Source organism: Lichenostomus cassidix, unplaced genomic scaffold, assembly GCF_008360975.1.
Source record: "Lichenostomus cassidix isolate B80296 unplaced genomic scaffold, HeHo_3.0 HiC_scaffold_34, whole genome shotgun sequence".
NCBI classification, from domain to species: Eukaryota; Metazoa; Chordata; class Aves; order Passeriformes; family Meliphagidae; genus Lichenostomus; species Lichenostomus cassidix.
The window spans coordinates 1,408,884-1,424,852 of NW_028147431.1; the positions used below are offsets into that span (position 1 = coordinate 1,408,884).

The following is a 15,969-nucleotide window of genomic DNA, read 5'->3' on the forward strand; positions in this document are numbered from 1 at the left end:
TTATTTCTTACACAATGATATTTTATATTATATTATATATTAATTGTGATTATGCAATAAAATTAGTTTATATGTATAATATATAAAGACAATATATGACAGATAATATACATATGAAAATATTGTAAATTTTTAAAAATATTTTTAATATTTATATTTTATATATATAAATTTATATATATATATTTATATATTTATATTTTATTTATATTTATATATTTATTTATATATATTTATTTTATATTATGTATTTCTAGCTATAAAAATATATAATGCAGATGTAATATATAGGACTAAATTATCTATGGAATTATTCATGTAACACGTTATATACTAATATTGTAGCTATTATTTATTATATTTTTAAAATTTTTCATAAAATAAAATTTTATAAAATTTTAATAAAATTTTTATATATATTTCGATATACTGTGTATGTATATTTTCTGTATTGTAATGTATATAGTATATATTTATATACCTATATAAATATATATTTTTATATTAAAATATACATGTTTATATCTGCTTTTCTACATCATACAGTATTTTATATTATGTATTTCTAGCTATAAAAATATATAATGCAGATGTATATATAGGACTAAATTATAGATGTAATTATTAATGTAACACATTATATACTAATATTGTAGCTGTTAATTATTATATTACTATATTTTATGTTCTGTGTGATCTATTAATTGGAATATATTAAAATTTGATTATATATAGAACAGATACAACATATATTGTATATATTAATTTAATTAGAAACATATTTATATATTTTCTATGTATCTAATATATATAATAAATGGTATATATATGTTATGTACTATATATAATATGTAAATATATGTAATAAATGTATAAATAGATATTTAAATATTTTCTAAGTATCTAATATATATAATACATAATATATGCATAATATATATTATATAATGTATAAATGCTATATAATATATTGTAGATATATTATAAAATTTTATATTATATTATATATATAAATACATAAAATTTATATATTTGTAAATTTATTTATTAATAAATATCTAAAAATAGGATGTATATTTATATCTATTCATCTATATATTTTTTATGGAATACTTAATGCTATTTGTGTATATTTTTGTATATCTATAATAATTATATATTAATTATTATTAAATATTATTATTAAATATTATATGAAATATTATTATTAATAATTATATACTATACTACATATAATGGTATTTTATTTATATATGATAAATATATTTTTATTTGATAAATACATATGATAATAGAGTATAATTTCTTGATACATTTGATATTTTAAATTAATTATAAAATGACAGAATATGGAAAATATATATTGTTATAATATTATACATAACATATGTTATATGCGTTATATTGTTTAGATATATAATTATTATTTTAGATATATAAATATTATTATATATTATTGTCTTAGATATATAATTAATATATAATTATTAATTATAAACCCACATCAATAAGAAGTCATAAACAAGCATTTCCTTTAAAATCATTAGATATATTAATTTATTAACTATTATTTCTTGATACATTTTATATTTTAATCTAATTAAAAAATGACATAATGAGGAAAACCTTGCAAACCCGCATTAATTAAGAAGTCATAAACGAGGCTTTCCTTTAAATTAATGAATGAATAATTAATTTTTAATTAATTGACCCCTCGCAGGTGGCCGAGGTGGAGGGGCTGCAGCTGCGGCTCGGCCAGTCCTACGTGCTGCGCTGGACGTTGGCGATGCGGGAGAGTGACCGCTTGGACTGTCACCCTGAGCAGGGAGCCACGCGGGAGAGCTGCGAGAGACGCGGCTGTGTGTGGGATGTGAGGAGATGGAAATGGGGAAAAAATGGGAAAAATGGGAAAATGGGGGGAAATGGGAAAAACGGGGGAAAATGGGAAAAACGGGATAATGGGGAAAATGGAGGAAAATGGGGGGAAATGGGAAAACGGGGAAATGGGGGAAAATGGGAAAATGGGGAAAAAATGGGAAAAACAGGAAAAAAGGGGGAAAAATGGGAAAACGGGAAAAAAACAGGAAAAAACAGGGAAAAATGGGAAAAAACAGGAAAAATGGGAAAACTGGGGAAAAATGGGAAAAACGGGAAAAAATGGGAAAAACAGGAAAAAAGGGGAAAAAATGGGAAAAAATGGGAAAAACGGGAAAAAATGGGAAAACGGGAAAAAACCAGGAAAAAACAGGGAAAAGTGGGAAAAAACAGGGAAAAATGGGAAAAAATGGGAAAAACGGGAAAAAACGGAAAAAAATGGGGAAACATGGGAAAAAATGGAAAAATGGGAAAAAACAGGTAAAAATGGGAAAAACAGGGAAAAAAGGTGGAAAAATGGGAAAAATGGGGGAAAAATGGGAAAAACGGGAAAAAATGGGAAAAAACGGGAAAAAATGGGGAAACATGGGAAAAATGGAAAAATGGGAAAAAACAGGGGAAAATGGGAAAAAACAGGTAAAAATGGGAAAAACAGGGAAAAAAGGTTGAAAAATGGGAAAAATGGGGGAAAAATGGAAAAAATGGGGATTTGGGGAGAGGGAAAATTCCTGGAAAAAAGGAATTTGGGAAAATTGGAAATTTGGTTGTAGGGAATGAGTGATGAGTGAAAAGTCCTGGGAGAGCCGCGGCTAGTATCTAGTTATAGATATTTTTATAGTTACATGTATAATTGTGTATAAATTTACATATATTACCTATAGTATATATAGTATATATATATCTATATAGTTATAAATACACATAATTACAATTAATTATAGTTATATATAGTATATACAGTATATATAAACATATATACTTATTTAGTTTTGACTATATTTATATCTATATTTATATCTATATAATCTATACCTATATCTATATCTATATCTGTATACACATAATCTATATAAATCTTTTTATATCTCTATATTTCTAACTATATATAGATATCTATAACTATAGACCTAGATATAATTAATATAGTTACTAATTATAAGGATTATTTATAATAGAATCATTTAAACAATAAAAATAATTATTTTAAAAAAATAAATACTAAATTATATTTTAAATGATAGTGATTATAATTAATATCTATAATTCTAGAATTAATTATGGCTAATTAACCCCATCACTAATTAATGATATCTTTACACTGGTTAGGGTGTTCACCTTGTATTCACCCTTCAAATTTGGGGCAAAACCGCTGCATTATCCATTTTCCCATTAGAAAACACGACATTTTTTTGCTAATCCATTCCAAAAATTCAAATAAATTTGAATACAAAATTCAAATAAATTTAATATTAATTCCAATAAATGCCATCATTCCCCCAATGCCCAGGAGAACACCTCGGCCGAGCGCGTCCCCTACTGCCACTACAACAGCTCAGCCAGCGGCTACTCGGCCTCGGACATCCGCTACTCGGCCAGCGGCGCTTCGGCCACGCTGACCCTGGCCAGCCGCGGGGACAGTGACAATGCCAGCCAGGCCATTGGGACACTGCGGCTCGATGTCACCTACCACACTGACCACCTGCTGCAGTTCAAGGTTCGTTAGCCTGGGAATTCATTAATTTGTTAATTAGTTAAGGACATTGGGTTATGGTTATGGTCATTGGCTATTCGGTCACTCTGACCCTGGCCAGCCGCGGGGACAGTGACAGGGACAGCCAGGCCATCGGGACACTGCGGCTCGATGTCATCTACCACACTGACCACCTGCTGCAGTTCAAGGTTTGTTAGCCTGGGAATTCATTAATGAGTTAATTAGTTAAGGACGTTGGGTTATGGTCATGGTTATGGTCATTGGCTATTCGGTCACTCTGACTCTGGGCAGCCATGGGGACAGTGACAGGGACAGTGACAATGCCAGCCAGGCCATGGGGACACTGCGGCTCGAGGTCACCTTCCACACTGACCACCTGCTGCAGTTCAAGGTGCGGCTTTGGTAATTAATTAATGAATTAATTAGGTAGGGCGTTGGGTTATGGTCATGGTTATGGTCATTGGCTATTCGGTCACTCTGACCCTGGGGAGCCATGGGGACAGTGACAGGGACAGCCAGGCCATGGGGACACTGCGGCTCGATGTCACCTACCACACTGACCACCTGCTGCAGTTCAAGGTGCGACTTTCGTAATTAATTAATTCAGTAATTAATTACAAGAGTGGGTTATGGTTATGGTCAGGGTTATGGTCATTGGCTATTCGGTCACTCTGACCCTGGGGACAGTGACAGGGACAGTGACAATGCCAGCCAGGCCATGGGGACACTGCGGCTCGATGTCACCTACCACACTGACCACCTGCTGCAGTTCAAGGTTCGTTAGCCTGGGAATTCATTAATTTGTTAATTAGTTAGAGGGTTGGGTTATGGTCATGGTTATGGTCATTGGCTATTTGGTCACGCTGACCCTGGCCAGCCGCGGGGACAGTGACAGGGACAGCCAGGCCATCGGGACACTGCGGCTCGATGTCACCTACCACACTGACCACCTGCTGCAGTTCAAGGTTCGTTAGCCTGGGAATTACCTAATTGATTAATTAATTACAGGGTCAGGTTATGGTTATGGTCAGGGTTATGGTCATTGGCTATTCGGTCACTCTGACCCTGGGGAGCCATGGGGACAGTGACAGGGACAGTGACAGGGACAGTGACAGGGACAGTGGCAATGCCAGCCAGGCCATCGGGACACTGCGGCTTGATGTCACCTTCCACACTGACCACCTGCTGCAGTTCAAGGTTCGTTAGCCTGGGAATTCATTAATGAGTTAATTAGTTAGGGGGTTGGGTTATGGTTATGGTCATTGGCTATTCAGTCACTCTGACCCTGGGGACAGCGACAGGGCCAGCCAGGCCATCGGGACACTGCGGCTCGATGTCACCCTCCACACTGACCACCTGCTGCAGTTCAAGGTTCGTTAGCCTGGGAATTAATTAATGAGTTAATGAGTTAGGGTGTTGGGTTATGGTTATGGTCATTGGCTATTTGGTCACTCTGACCCTGGGGAGCCATGGGGACAGTGACAGGGCCAGCCAGGCCATCGGGACACTGCGGCTCGATGTCACCTACCACACTGACCACCTGCTGCAGTTCAAGGTTCGTTAGCCTGGGAATTACCTAATTGATTAATTAATTACAGGGTCAGGTTATGGTTATGGTCAGGGTTATGGTCATTGGCTATTTGGTCACTCTGACCCTGGGGAGCCATGGGGACAGTGACAGGGACAGTGACAGGGACAGTGACAGGGACAGTGACAATGCCAGCCAGGCCATGGGGACACTGCGGCTCGATGTCACCTTCCACACTGACCACCTGCTGCAGTTCAAGGCGCTTGGTTAATTAATTGATTCATTAATTAATTAGAGAGTCTGTGGTATGGTGCTGGGTTTCGGCCTGGTTTGGGTCATTGTGGTGTTTTTAATTTTATTTATTTGTTCATAATTAATTAACTTATTCATTATTAGTTCATTATTTTGAGCGATTTGTTGTGTGTTATGGTTTGCAGGCTGGATTTTATAATTACATGGGTGGTGTTTTCCATTTTAATCGATAATATTTCATGTTTTATTTGTTATATTTTATATTGTTTATTATTGCTCTATATATAATATAATATAATATAATATAATATAATATAATTATAATATAATATAATATAATATAATATATAATATAATATAATATTGTATAATATAATATATATAATATAATATAATATAATAATATAAATATAATATAATATAATATAATATATATAATAATATAATATACATATAATTTACAATTTTAATATATGTAATTTTAAAATTTAACTTATAATATGTAATGTATAATTTATTATGTATATTATATTATTACATATTTTCTAAATCTGTTAAATACTTTACATTAGATTGTGTTATGAAAGTTTTAAAATTTTAAAAACCGAAAATTTTTTTTAAATTAAAAACTTTAACGTTAAAAATTTTTAAAATTAAAATCTTGAAGTTTAAAAATTTTTAAAAATCCAAATTTTAAAAATCTAAAAAATTTTAAAATTAAATAAAAATTTTAAATTTTTAAAAAAAATTAAAATAAAAATTAAAAAATTTAAAACATTAAAAATTAAAATGTAAAAATTCTGAATTTTCTCACTTCCAAAACGTATAAATGTTTTCCATTTCCATCCCTCTGCAGATCTCTGATCTGCGGGGGTGGAAATAATATTAAAAATTTATAAGTTTTAGAGGTGAAAAAATTCAGAATTTTTACATTTTTAAATGTTAAATTTTTTTTATTTAAAATTGTTTTTATTTTAATGATTTTATTTTTAAATTTTAAATTTTTTTAAAATTTTTAATTTTTTTTAATTTTAAAATTTCTTAATTTTTTTTTCTTAATTTTTAAATTTGTTCCTTTTCATTTTTTTAATTTTTACATTTTAATTTTAAAAAATTCGTTTAAATTTTAAAACTTTAAAATCTAATGTAAGGCATTTAATACAGATTTAGAGAAATATGTAATAATGTAATATACATAATAAATTATACATTTACATATGATAAAAATTTTTTAAATTACATATACATTAAAATTGTATATTATATTATGTTATATTATATTATATTATATTATATTATATTATATTATATTATTGTTATATTATATTATATTATATTATATTATATTATATTATATTATATTATATTATATTACATTATATATAGAGCAATATTAAACAATATAAAATATAACAAACAAAACATGAATTATACATAAATTATACATTTACATATGATAAAGTTAAATTTTTTAAATTACATATACGTTAAAATTGTATATTATATTATATTATCTTGTATTGTATTGTATTGTATTATATTATATTGTACTGTATTATATTATATTATATTATATTATATTATATTATCTCGTATTGTATTATATTATATTATATTGTACTGTATTATATTATATTATATATATTATATTATCTTGTATTGTACTGTATTATATTATATTATATTGTACTGCATTATATTATATATTATATTATATTATATTATATTATATTATCTTGTATTGTATTGTATTATATTATATTATATTGTTCTGTATTATATTATATTATATTATATTATATTGTACTGCATTATATTATATTATATTAATGATATATAGAGCAATAATAAACAATATAAAGGTATAAATTTTAAATATTATTTCCCCCCCCGCAGATCTCTGACCCGTCCAATCGGCGCTACGAGGTTCCCGTGCCGCTGAACCTCCCAGCCAATCCCGAGGCTTCGCTCCAGCGGCGCCTCTATGACGTCATCGTCCAGGACACGCCCTTCGGGGTCCAAGTGCGGCGCAGGAGCAGCGGGACGGTCATGTGAGTGACCTTTGACCCTGACCCCTTGACCTCTTGACCTCTTGACCTCTTGGCCTCTTGACCCCAAACCCTGACCCCTAGACCCTTTGACCTCTTGTCCCCTTGACCACTGACCCTTGCCCCCTTGACCATTGACCCCTTGACCCCTTGTCCCCTTGACCCCTTGACCCCTTGTCCCCTTGTCCCCTTGACCCCTTGACCCCTTGTCCCCTGACCATTGACTATTTAACCCCTTGACTCCTTGTCCCCTTGTCCCATTGACCCCTTGTCCCCTTGTCCCCTTGACCATTGACCTCTTGACCCCTTGACCTCTTGTCCCCTTGACCCCTTGACCCCTTGACCCCTTGACCACTGACCCTTGTCCCCTTGACCATTGACTATTTAACCCCTTGTCCCCTTGTCCTCTTGACCATTGACTATTTAACCCCTTGTCCCCTTGTCCCCTTGTCCCCTTGTCTCCTTGACCCCTGACCCCTAGACCCCTTGTCCCCTTGACCCCTTGATGTCCTGGCCTCTCGACCCCTTGACCCCTTGACCCCTGTCCCCTTGTGTCACGAGTGGCCACAGAGGCTGGATCGATTTGACCAGCTGCCCAGGCCTGTGACAACTAGTGACCAAACCTGTCCAGAGTGACCAACACCCCAAAGCCAGTGTCACTCACGAGTCCTTACAAAGACACCAGATTTACGTCTAATGTGAAATAAATTACGGTTTAATTAATAATTTAATTAATAATTAGACTATTATGGTTAATTAGGCTTATTATGGTTTATTAGGTGAGAACAGAGCAAAGAACTGGAGAAATTTTACTACACAAAACATGAAAAGCTATTCATAGCTAAACAAACATATTTATTTGTTGCCCAAATTGGGGAAATTAAAACCATACAGCGCTGAAAATGACAAAGGTACTTATTAATATCATTATAGCTAGCAAATAAAAATACAATTTAGGGAACCAAAGCTCTCACCAACTCCAGTTTTGGAGCTGGGGATGCACCAGATCCTCTCCCAATCCCTCGGGAAATAACCGCAGGGCTGCGTCCAAGCCCAGGGGAGAAGACTTTCCCTCACACTCCAATGTCCACGTAGAAAAACTTCTACTTTTCTGAGATTTTCGTGGTGTTTTTGTAGGAAAAGAGTGGATTTGTGGTCACTGAAAATTCTTCAGTTCTGTCAGTGTGTCACCTTTGGCTTCCAGGTGACAGTATTGATAGCCTGGATTAAGTTATCAAATTGATCTGAGTTATTGATCTCCGGCCAGCGATCGGGGAGAGAGAGAGGGAGGGGAGTGTCCTGCCACACCTTGTCCCCTTGGCTGCTGACCCTTGTCCCCTTGTCCCCTTGTCCCCTTGGCTGCTGACCCTTGTCCCCTTGTCCCCTTGTCCCCTTGGCTGCTGACCCTTGTCCCCTTGTCCCCTTGTCCCCTTGGCTGCTGACCCTTGTCCCCTTGACCCCTTGACCTCTTGTCCCCTTGTCCCCTTGACCTCTTGTCCCCTTGTCCCGTGGCTGCTGACCCTTGTCCCCTTGTCCTCTTGTCCCCTTGTCTCCTTGTCCCCTTGACCTCTTGTCTCCTTGTCCCTTTGTCCCCTTGTCCCCTTGGCTGCTGACCCTTGTCCCCTTGTCCCCTTGACCTCTTGTCCCCTTGTCCCCTTGACCTCTTGTCCCCTTGTCCCCTTGTCTCCTTGTCCTCTTGTCCCCTTATCCCCTTGTCCCCTTGTCCCCTTGTCTCCTTGACCTCTTGTCCCCTTGACCTCTTGTCTTCTTGTCCCCTTGTCCCCTTGACCCCTTGTCCCCTTGGCCTCTTGTCCCCTTGTCCCCTTGTCCCCTTGTCCCCTTGTCCCCTTGACCTCTTGTCCCCTTGTCCCCTTGACCTCTTGTCCCCTTGTCTCCTTGACCTCTTGTCCCCTTGTCCCCTTGACCTCTTGTCCCCTTGTCCCGTGGCTGCTGACCCTTGTCCCCTTGTCCTCTTGTCCCCTTGTCTCCTTGTCCCCTTGACCTCTTGTCTCCTTGTCCCTTTGTCCCCTTGTCCCCTTGGCTGCTGACCCTTGTCCCCTTGTCCCCTTGTCCCCTTGACCTCTTGTCCCCTTGTCCCCTTGTCTCCTTGTCCTCTTGTCCCCTTGTCCCCTTGACCTCTTGTCCCCTTGACCTCTTGTCTCCTTGTCCTCTTGTCCCCTTGTCCCCTTGACCTCTTGTCCCCTTGGCCTCTTGTCCCCTTGTCCCCTTGTCCCCTTGTCCCCTTGTCCCCTTGTCCCCTTGTCTCCTTGACCTCTTGACCCCTTGACCTCTTGTCCCCTTGTCCCCTTGTCCCCTTGTCCCCTTGACCTCTTGTCCCTTTGTCCCTTTGTTCCCTTGTCCCCTTGGCTGCTGACCCTTGTCCCCTTGACCTCTTGTCCCCTTGTCCCCTTGTCCCCTTGTCCCCTTGACCTCTTGTCCCCTTGTCCCCTTGACCTCTTGACCCCTTTTCCCCTTGTCCCCTTGTCCCCTTGACCCCTTGTCCCCTTGTCCCCTTGACCTCTTGACCCCTTGACCTCTTGTCTCCTTGTCCCCTTGTCCCCGTGTCCCCTTGACCTCTTGACCCCTTGACCTCTTGACCGCTGCATGATTCTCCCTCTCCCTGCCAGAATTTTATTTTGTTCATGTCATCCTGTGGTTAGTTTGCAGTTAAATTTTGGGTTTTTTCAGTTATTTTCTCATTTAAATTTTAACTTTTTTATTAATTTTTAAAATTTTTTAATTTCATTTTTAAATGGCATTTTAAATTTCGTTTTCTATTCCATTTCCATTTTCTTTACTCCCTATTTTTGCCTTTTTTCCCTATTTCTATCTTTCCTCCCTATTGTTGCTTTTCCTCCTTATTTTTACATTTCTTCCCTATTTCCGCATTTTTCCCTATTTTTGCCTCTTTTCCCTATTTCTATCTTTCCTCCCCATTTTTCATTTTTCCCCATTTTTATCTTTCCTCCCTATTTTCACACTTTATTGCCCAATTTTGGCCTTTTGTCCCCTATTTGCATCTTTCCTCCATTTCTGTTTTTCTCCCCCCATTTCTATCTTTTCTCCCTATTTTTTCACTATTTTCCTCTATTTTTTTCACTCTTTTCCTCAATTTTTTCCCTATTTCTCCTCATAATTCCCCCTCTCCTCATTCCCCACACCCAATTTCCCCGATTTCCCCAATTCCCCAATTTACCCAATTCCCTCAAATTCACCAATTTTGCTAATTCCCCCAATTTCCCCAATTTTTCCAATTTCCCCAAATTCCCCAATTTCCTGTTTTTCCCCAATTTCCCCAATTCCTCCAATTCCCCCAATTCCCCCAATTTCACCAATTTCCCAGATCTCCTCACTTTCCCAGTTCCCCCAATTCCCCAATTTTTCCAATTCCTCCAAATTCACCAATTCCCCCAATTTCTCCATTTGCCCCAATTTCCCAAATTCCCCAATTTCCCGTTTTTTCCCCCCAATCCAGCTGGGACTCCCAGCTGCCCACGTTCTGGTTCAGCAATCAGTTCCTGCAGATCTCCCCAATTTCCTCAATTCCCCCAATTTCCCGTTTTTCCCCCAAATTCCCCAATTCCCCCAATTTCTCCAATTTCACCAGTTTCCCAAATCTCCCCAATTTCCCAGTTTCCCCCAATTCCCCCAGTTTCCCCCAATTCCCCAGTTTCTTCAATTTTTCCAATTCCCCCAAATTCACCAATTTCCCCAATTTCCTCAATTTCTCCAATTCCCCTAATTTCCCTAATTCCTACAATTCTCATAAATTTCCCAATTTCCCATTTTTTCGTCCCAATCCAGCTGGGACTCCCAGCTGCCCACGTTCTGGTTCAGCGATCAGTTCCTACAGATTTCCCCAATTTCCCCAATTTTTCCAATTCCCCCAACTTCTCCAATTTCCCCTAATTTCACCAATTGCCCCAATTCCCATAAATTCCCCAATTTCCCATTTTTTCTCCCCAATCCAGCTGGGGCTCCCAGCTGCCCACGTTCCAGTTCTGCGATCAGTTCCTACAGATTTCCCCAATTTTCCCAATTTTTCCAATTCCCCCAAATTCACCAATTTCCCCAATTTCCCGTTTTTTCCCCCAAATTCCCCAATTCCCTCAATTTCGCCAATTTCACCGATTTCCCAAATCTCCCCAATTCCCCCAGTTTCCCCAATTTTTCCAATTTCCTCAGTTTCTCCAGTTCCCCTAATTTCACCAATTTCCCCAATTCCCATAAATTTCCCAATTTCCCATTTTTTCACCCCAATCCAGCTGGGACTCCCAGCTGCCCACGTTCTGGTTCAGCAGATTTCCCCAATTTTCCCAATTTCCCGTTTTTTCGCCCCAATCCAGCTGGGACTCCCAGCTGTCCCAATTTTCCCAAATTCCCGTTTTTTCACCCCAATCCAGCTGGGACTCCCAGCTGCCCACGTTTCAGTTCCTGCAGATTTTCCCAAATTTCCCAAATTCCCGTTTTTTCTCCCCAATCCAGCTGGGACTCCCAGCTGCCCACGTTCCGGTTCAGCAGATTTCCCAATTTCCCGTTTTTTCACCCCAATCCAGCTGGGACTCCCAGCTGCCCACGTTCCGGTTCAGCGATCAGTTCCTGCAGATTTCCCCAATTTCCCAATTTCCCATGTTTTCACCCCAATCCAGCTGGGACTCCCAGCTGCCCACGTTCCGGTTCAGCGATCAGTTCCTGTAGATTTCCCAATTTCCCGTTTTTTTGCCCCAATCCAGCTGGGACTCCCAGCTGTCCCAATTTCCCGTTTTTTTGCCCCAATCCAGCTGGGACTCCCAGCTGTCCCAATTTCCCAATTTCCCGTTTTTTCTCCCCAATCCAGCTGGGACTCCCAGCTGCCCACGTTCCGGTTCAGCGATCAGTTCCTGCAGATTTCCCCAATTTCCCCAATTCTCCCAATTTCTCCATTTGCCCCAATTCCCATAAATTTCCCAATTTCCCGTTTTTTCTCCCCAATCCAGCTGGGACTCCCAGCTGCCCACGTTCCGGTTCAGCGATCAGCTCCTGCAGATTTCCCCAATTTTCCCAAATTCCCGTTTTTTCTCCCCAATCCAGCTGGGACTCCCAGCTGCCCACGTTCCGGTTCAGCGATCAGTTCCTGCAGATCTCCACCCGCCTGCCGTCGCCTTACCTGTTCGGCTTCGGCGAATCAGAGCACAGCTCCTTCCGCCACGACCTCACCTGGCACACCTGGGGGATGTTCGCCCGAGATCAGCCGCCCGGCGTGAGCAGGGGGGATTTGGGGGATTTTTGGGGGAAAATAATGGGGAAATGGGGTTTTGGGTGGGGTTGGGATGTGGAGGGAGGTTGGTCTGTGCGGAGAATTTGGTGTGGTAAATATTGATTAATGTTTCATCTTTAGTTATATTTTTATGAAATCTATATCGACATATATATCTATATTTATATCTTTATCTCTATCTCTATATATATTTATCTATTTAATAGATTAAACAGATGATAACTGATGTGTTATATTAATATGTAATATTGATTTTGTATGGATGTGATTTATATCTGGATTTCTATGTTTTACAAATTTGGGATTTGCTGGGAGCTCTTTCCAGTCGTTCCCATCCCAACCTAACCCATCCCATCCCAATATCCCATCCCATCCCAATGTTCCATCCCAATATCCCAATATCCCATTATCCCATTATCCCAATATCCCAATCCATCCCAATATCCCAATATCCTGTTATCCCATATCCCATATCCCAATATCCCAATATCCCAATCCATCCCAATATCCCACTATCCCATTATCCCATATCCCATTATCCCACTATCCCAATATCCCATTATCCCAATCCATCCCATTTGCTATATCCCAATATCCCATTATCCCAATATTCCAATCCATCCCAATATCCCAATATCCCATTATCCCATTATCCCATTATCCCAATATCCCATTATCCCAATATCCTGTTATCCCATATCCCATTATCCCAATATCCCAATATCCCATTATCCCATTATCCCATTATCCCATTATCCCATTATCCCATTATCCCATTATCCCAATATCCTGTTATCCCATATCCCAGTATCCCATTATCCCAATCCATCCCATTTGCTATATCCCATTATCCCAATATCCCATTATCCCAATATCCCAATCCATGCCATTATCCCAATATCCCAATATCCCATTATCCCATTATCCCATTATCCCATTATCCCATTATCCCAATATCCCATTATCCCATTATCCCATTATCCCAATATCCTGTTATCCCATATCCCAATATCCCATTATCCCAATCCATCCCATTTGCTATATCCCAATATCCCAATCCAATATCCCATTATCCCAATATTCCAATCCATCCCAATATCCCACTATCCCATTATCCCATTATCCCATTATCCCATTATCCCATTATCCCATTATCCCATTATCCCATTATCCCATATCCCAATATCCCAATCCATCCCATTATCCCATATCCCATTATCCCAATATCCTGTTATCCCATATCCCAATATCCCATTATCCCAGTCCATCCCATTTGCTATATCCCAATATCCCATTATCCCATTATCCCAATATTCCAATCCATCCCAATATCCCAATGTCCCAATATCCCATTATCCCAATATTCCAATCCATCCCAATATCCCAATATCCCAATATCCCACTATCCCAATATCCCATTATCCCAATATTCCAATCCATCCCAATATCCCAATATCCCATTATCCCATATCCCAATATCCCATTATCCCAATATTCCAATCCATCCCAATATCCCAATATCCCAATATCCCATTATCCCATTATCCCATTTCCCATTATCCCATATCCCAATATCCCAATATCCCAATATCCCATTATCCCATTATCCCATTATCCCATTTCCCATTATCCCAATATCCCATTATCCCATTATCCCATATCCCGTTATCCCATATCCCATTATCCCAATATCCCAATCCATCCCAATATCCCATTATCCCATTTCCCATTATCCCATTATCCCATTATCCCATATCCCATTATCCCAATATCCCATTATCCCAACCCAACCCATGCCTTACGCATTAATTTCTTCACTTTTCAATCAATCAACAATAACTTATTGACAACCAATATAGATATTGACAAACCCCACAAATAACAACAAATACCCTAAATACTCCCAACCCACCGATCAATAACGGGATTTTTTCCGCCTCTCCCACCCCAAAATTCCCATTTTTTTCCCAGTACAAGCTGAATTCCTACGGTTTCCACCCGTTCCACATGGGGCTGGAGGAGGACGGCAAAGCGCACGGGGTGCTCCTCTTCAACAGCAACGCCATGGGTGAAAACCCCAAAAACCCCCAAATTTGTGCCAAAAATCCTCACCTCCAACCCGCGAGTTTGACCCTTTTTTGGGGTTTTTTGCCCCGTTTTGCAGACGTCACCCTGCAGCCCACCCCGGCGCTGACCTACCGCAGCGTCGGCGGAATTCTGGATTTCTACCTGGTGTTGGGGCCGACGCCCGAGGAGGTGGTGCAGGAGTACACCCAGGTGGGGATTTGGGGCAAATTCCGGGGGTTTTGGGGTTTTTTTAATTGTTGTTATTTGGGGGGAGTGAGATTAGAATGAATGCGTTGTGATCTAATATATGGAATTTGGGGGAAATTAAGGGAATTTGGGGTTTTTCATCATTATTATTTGGGGGAAAACTAGATTATAATGAATTAATTGTAATCAAATAGAGGGAATTTGGGGGATTTTGGGGTTTTTTGTTATTATTTGGGGAGTTGGATTGTAATGAATTCATTGTAATCTAATATAGGGAATTTGGGGGAAATTTGGGGTTTTTCATCATTATTATTTGGGGGAAAACTAGATTATAATGAATTCATTTTAATCTAATATATGGGATTGAGGGGATTTGGGGTTTTTAAATAATTATTATTTGGGGGGATTTAGATTATAATGAATTCATTTTAATCTAATATATGGGATTGAGGGATTTGGGGTTTTTCATCATTATTATTTGGGGGAAAATTAGGTTATAATGAATTCAGTGTGATCTAATATATGGAATTTGGGGGAAATTAAGGGGATTTGGGGTTTTTCATCATTATTATTTGGGGGAAGTTGGATTGTAATAAATTCATTTTAATCTAATATATGGGATTGAGGGGATTTGGGGTTTTTAAATTATTGTTATTTGGGGGAAAACTATTATTATAATGAATTATAATGAATTCATTTTATAATTGTATTATAATGACTTATTATGAATTCATTATATGAATTATAATTATAATGAATTATAATTAATTATATTGAATTCATTATAATTATAATTATAATTATAATTATAGATTATAATGAATTCATTTTAATCTAATATATGGGATTGAGGGGATTTGGGGTTTTTCATTATTATTATTTGGGGGGAAATTAGATTATAATGAATTCATTGTAATCTAGTAGAGGGAATTTGGGGGAAATTGAGGGGATTTGGGGTTTTTAATTATTATTATTTGTGGGGAGTTGGATTATAATGAATTCATTTTAATCTAATATATGGGAT

At 37.9% G+C, this 15,969-nt stretch overlaps 1 protein-coding gene across 1 annotated transcript in view; it reads left to right on the forward strand.

Annotated features, from left to right (window-relative positions):
• The window catches only part of LOC146423102 (maltase-glucoamylase-like), a 205,763-nt gene that overhangs the window by 108,403 nt on the left and 81,391 nt on the right, over positions 1 to 15,969 (forward strand). The window contains exons 26-31 of the mRNA XM_085045072.1: positions 1,721 to 1,870; positions 3,383 to 3,589; positions 7,263 to 7,417; positions 12,485 to 12,653; positions 14,643 to 14,739; positions 14,836 to 14,948. Coding sequence (XP_084901198.1) covers positions 1,721 to 1,870; positions 3,383 to 3,589; positions 7,263 to 7,417; positions 12,485 to 12,653; positions 14,643 to 14,739; positions 14,836 to 14,948 — 891 coding nt within the window. The remainder of the gene's footprint in view (positions 1 to 1,720; positions 1,871 to 3,382; positions 3,590 to 7,262; positions 7,418 to 12,484; positions 12,654 to 14,642; positions 14,740 to 14,835; positions 14,949 to 15,969) is intronic.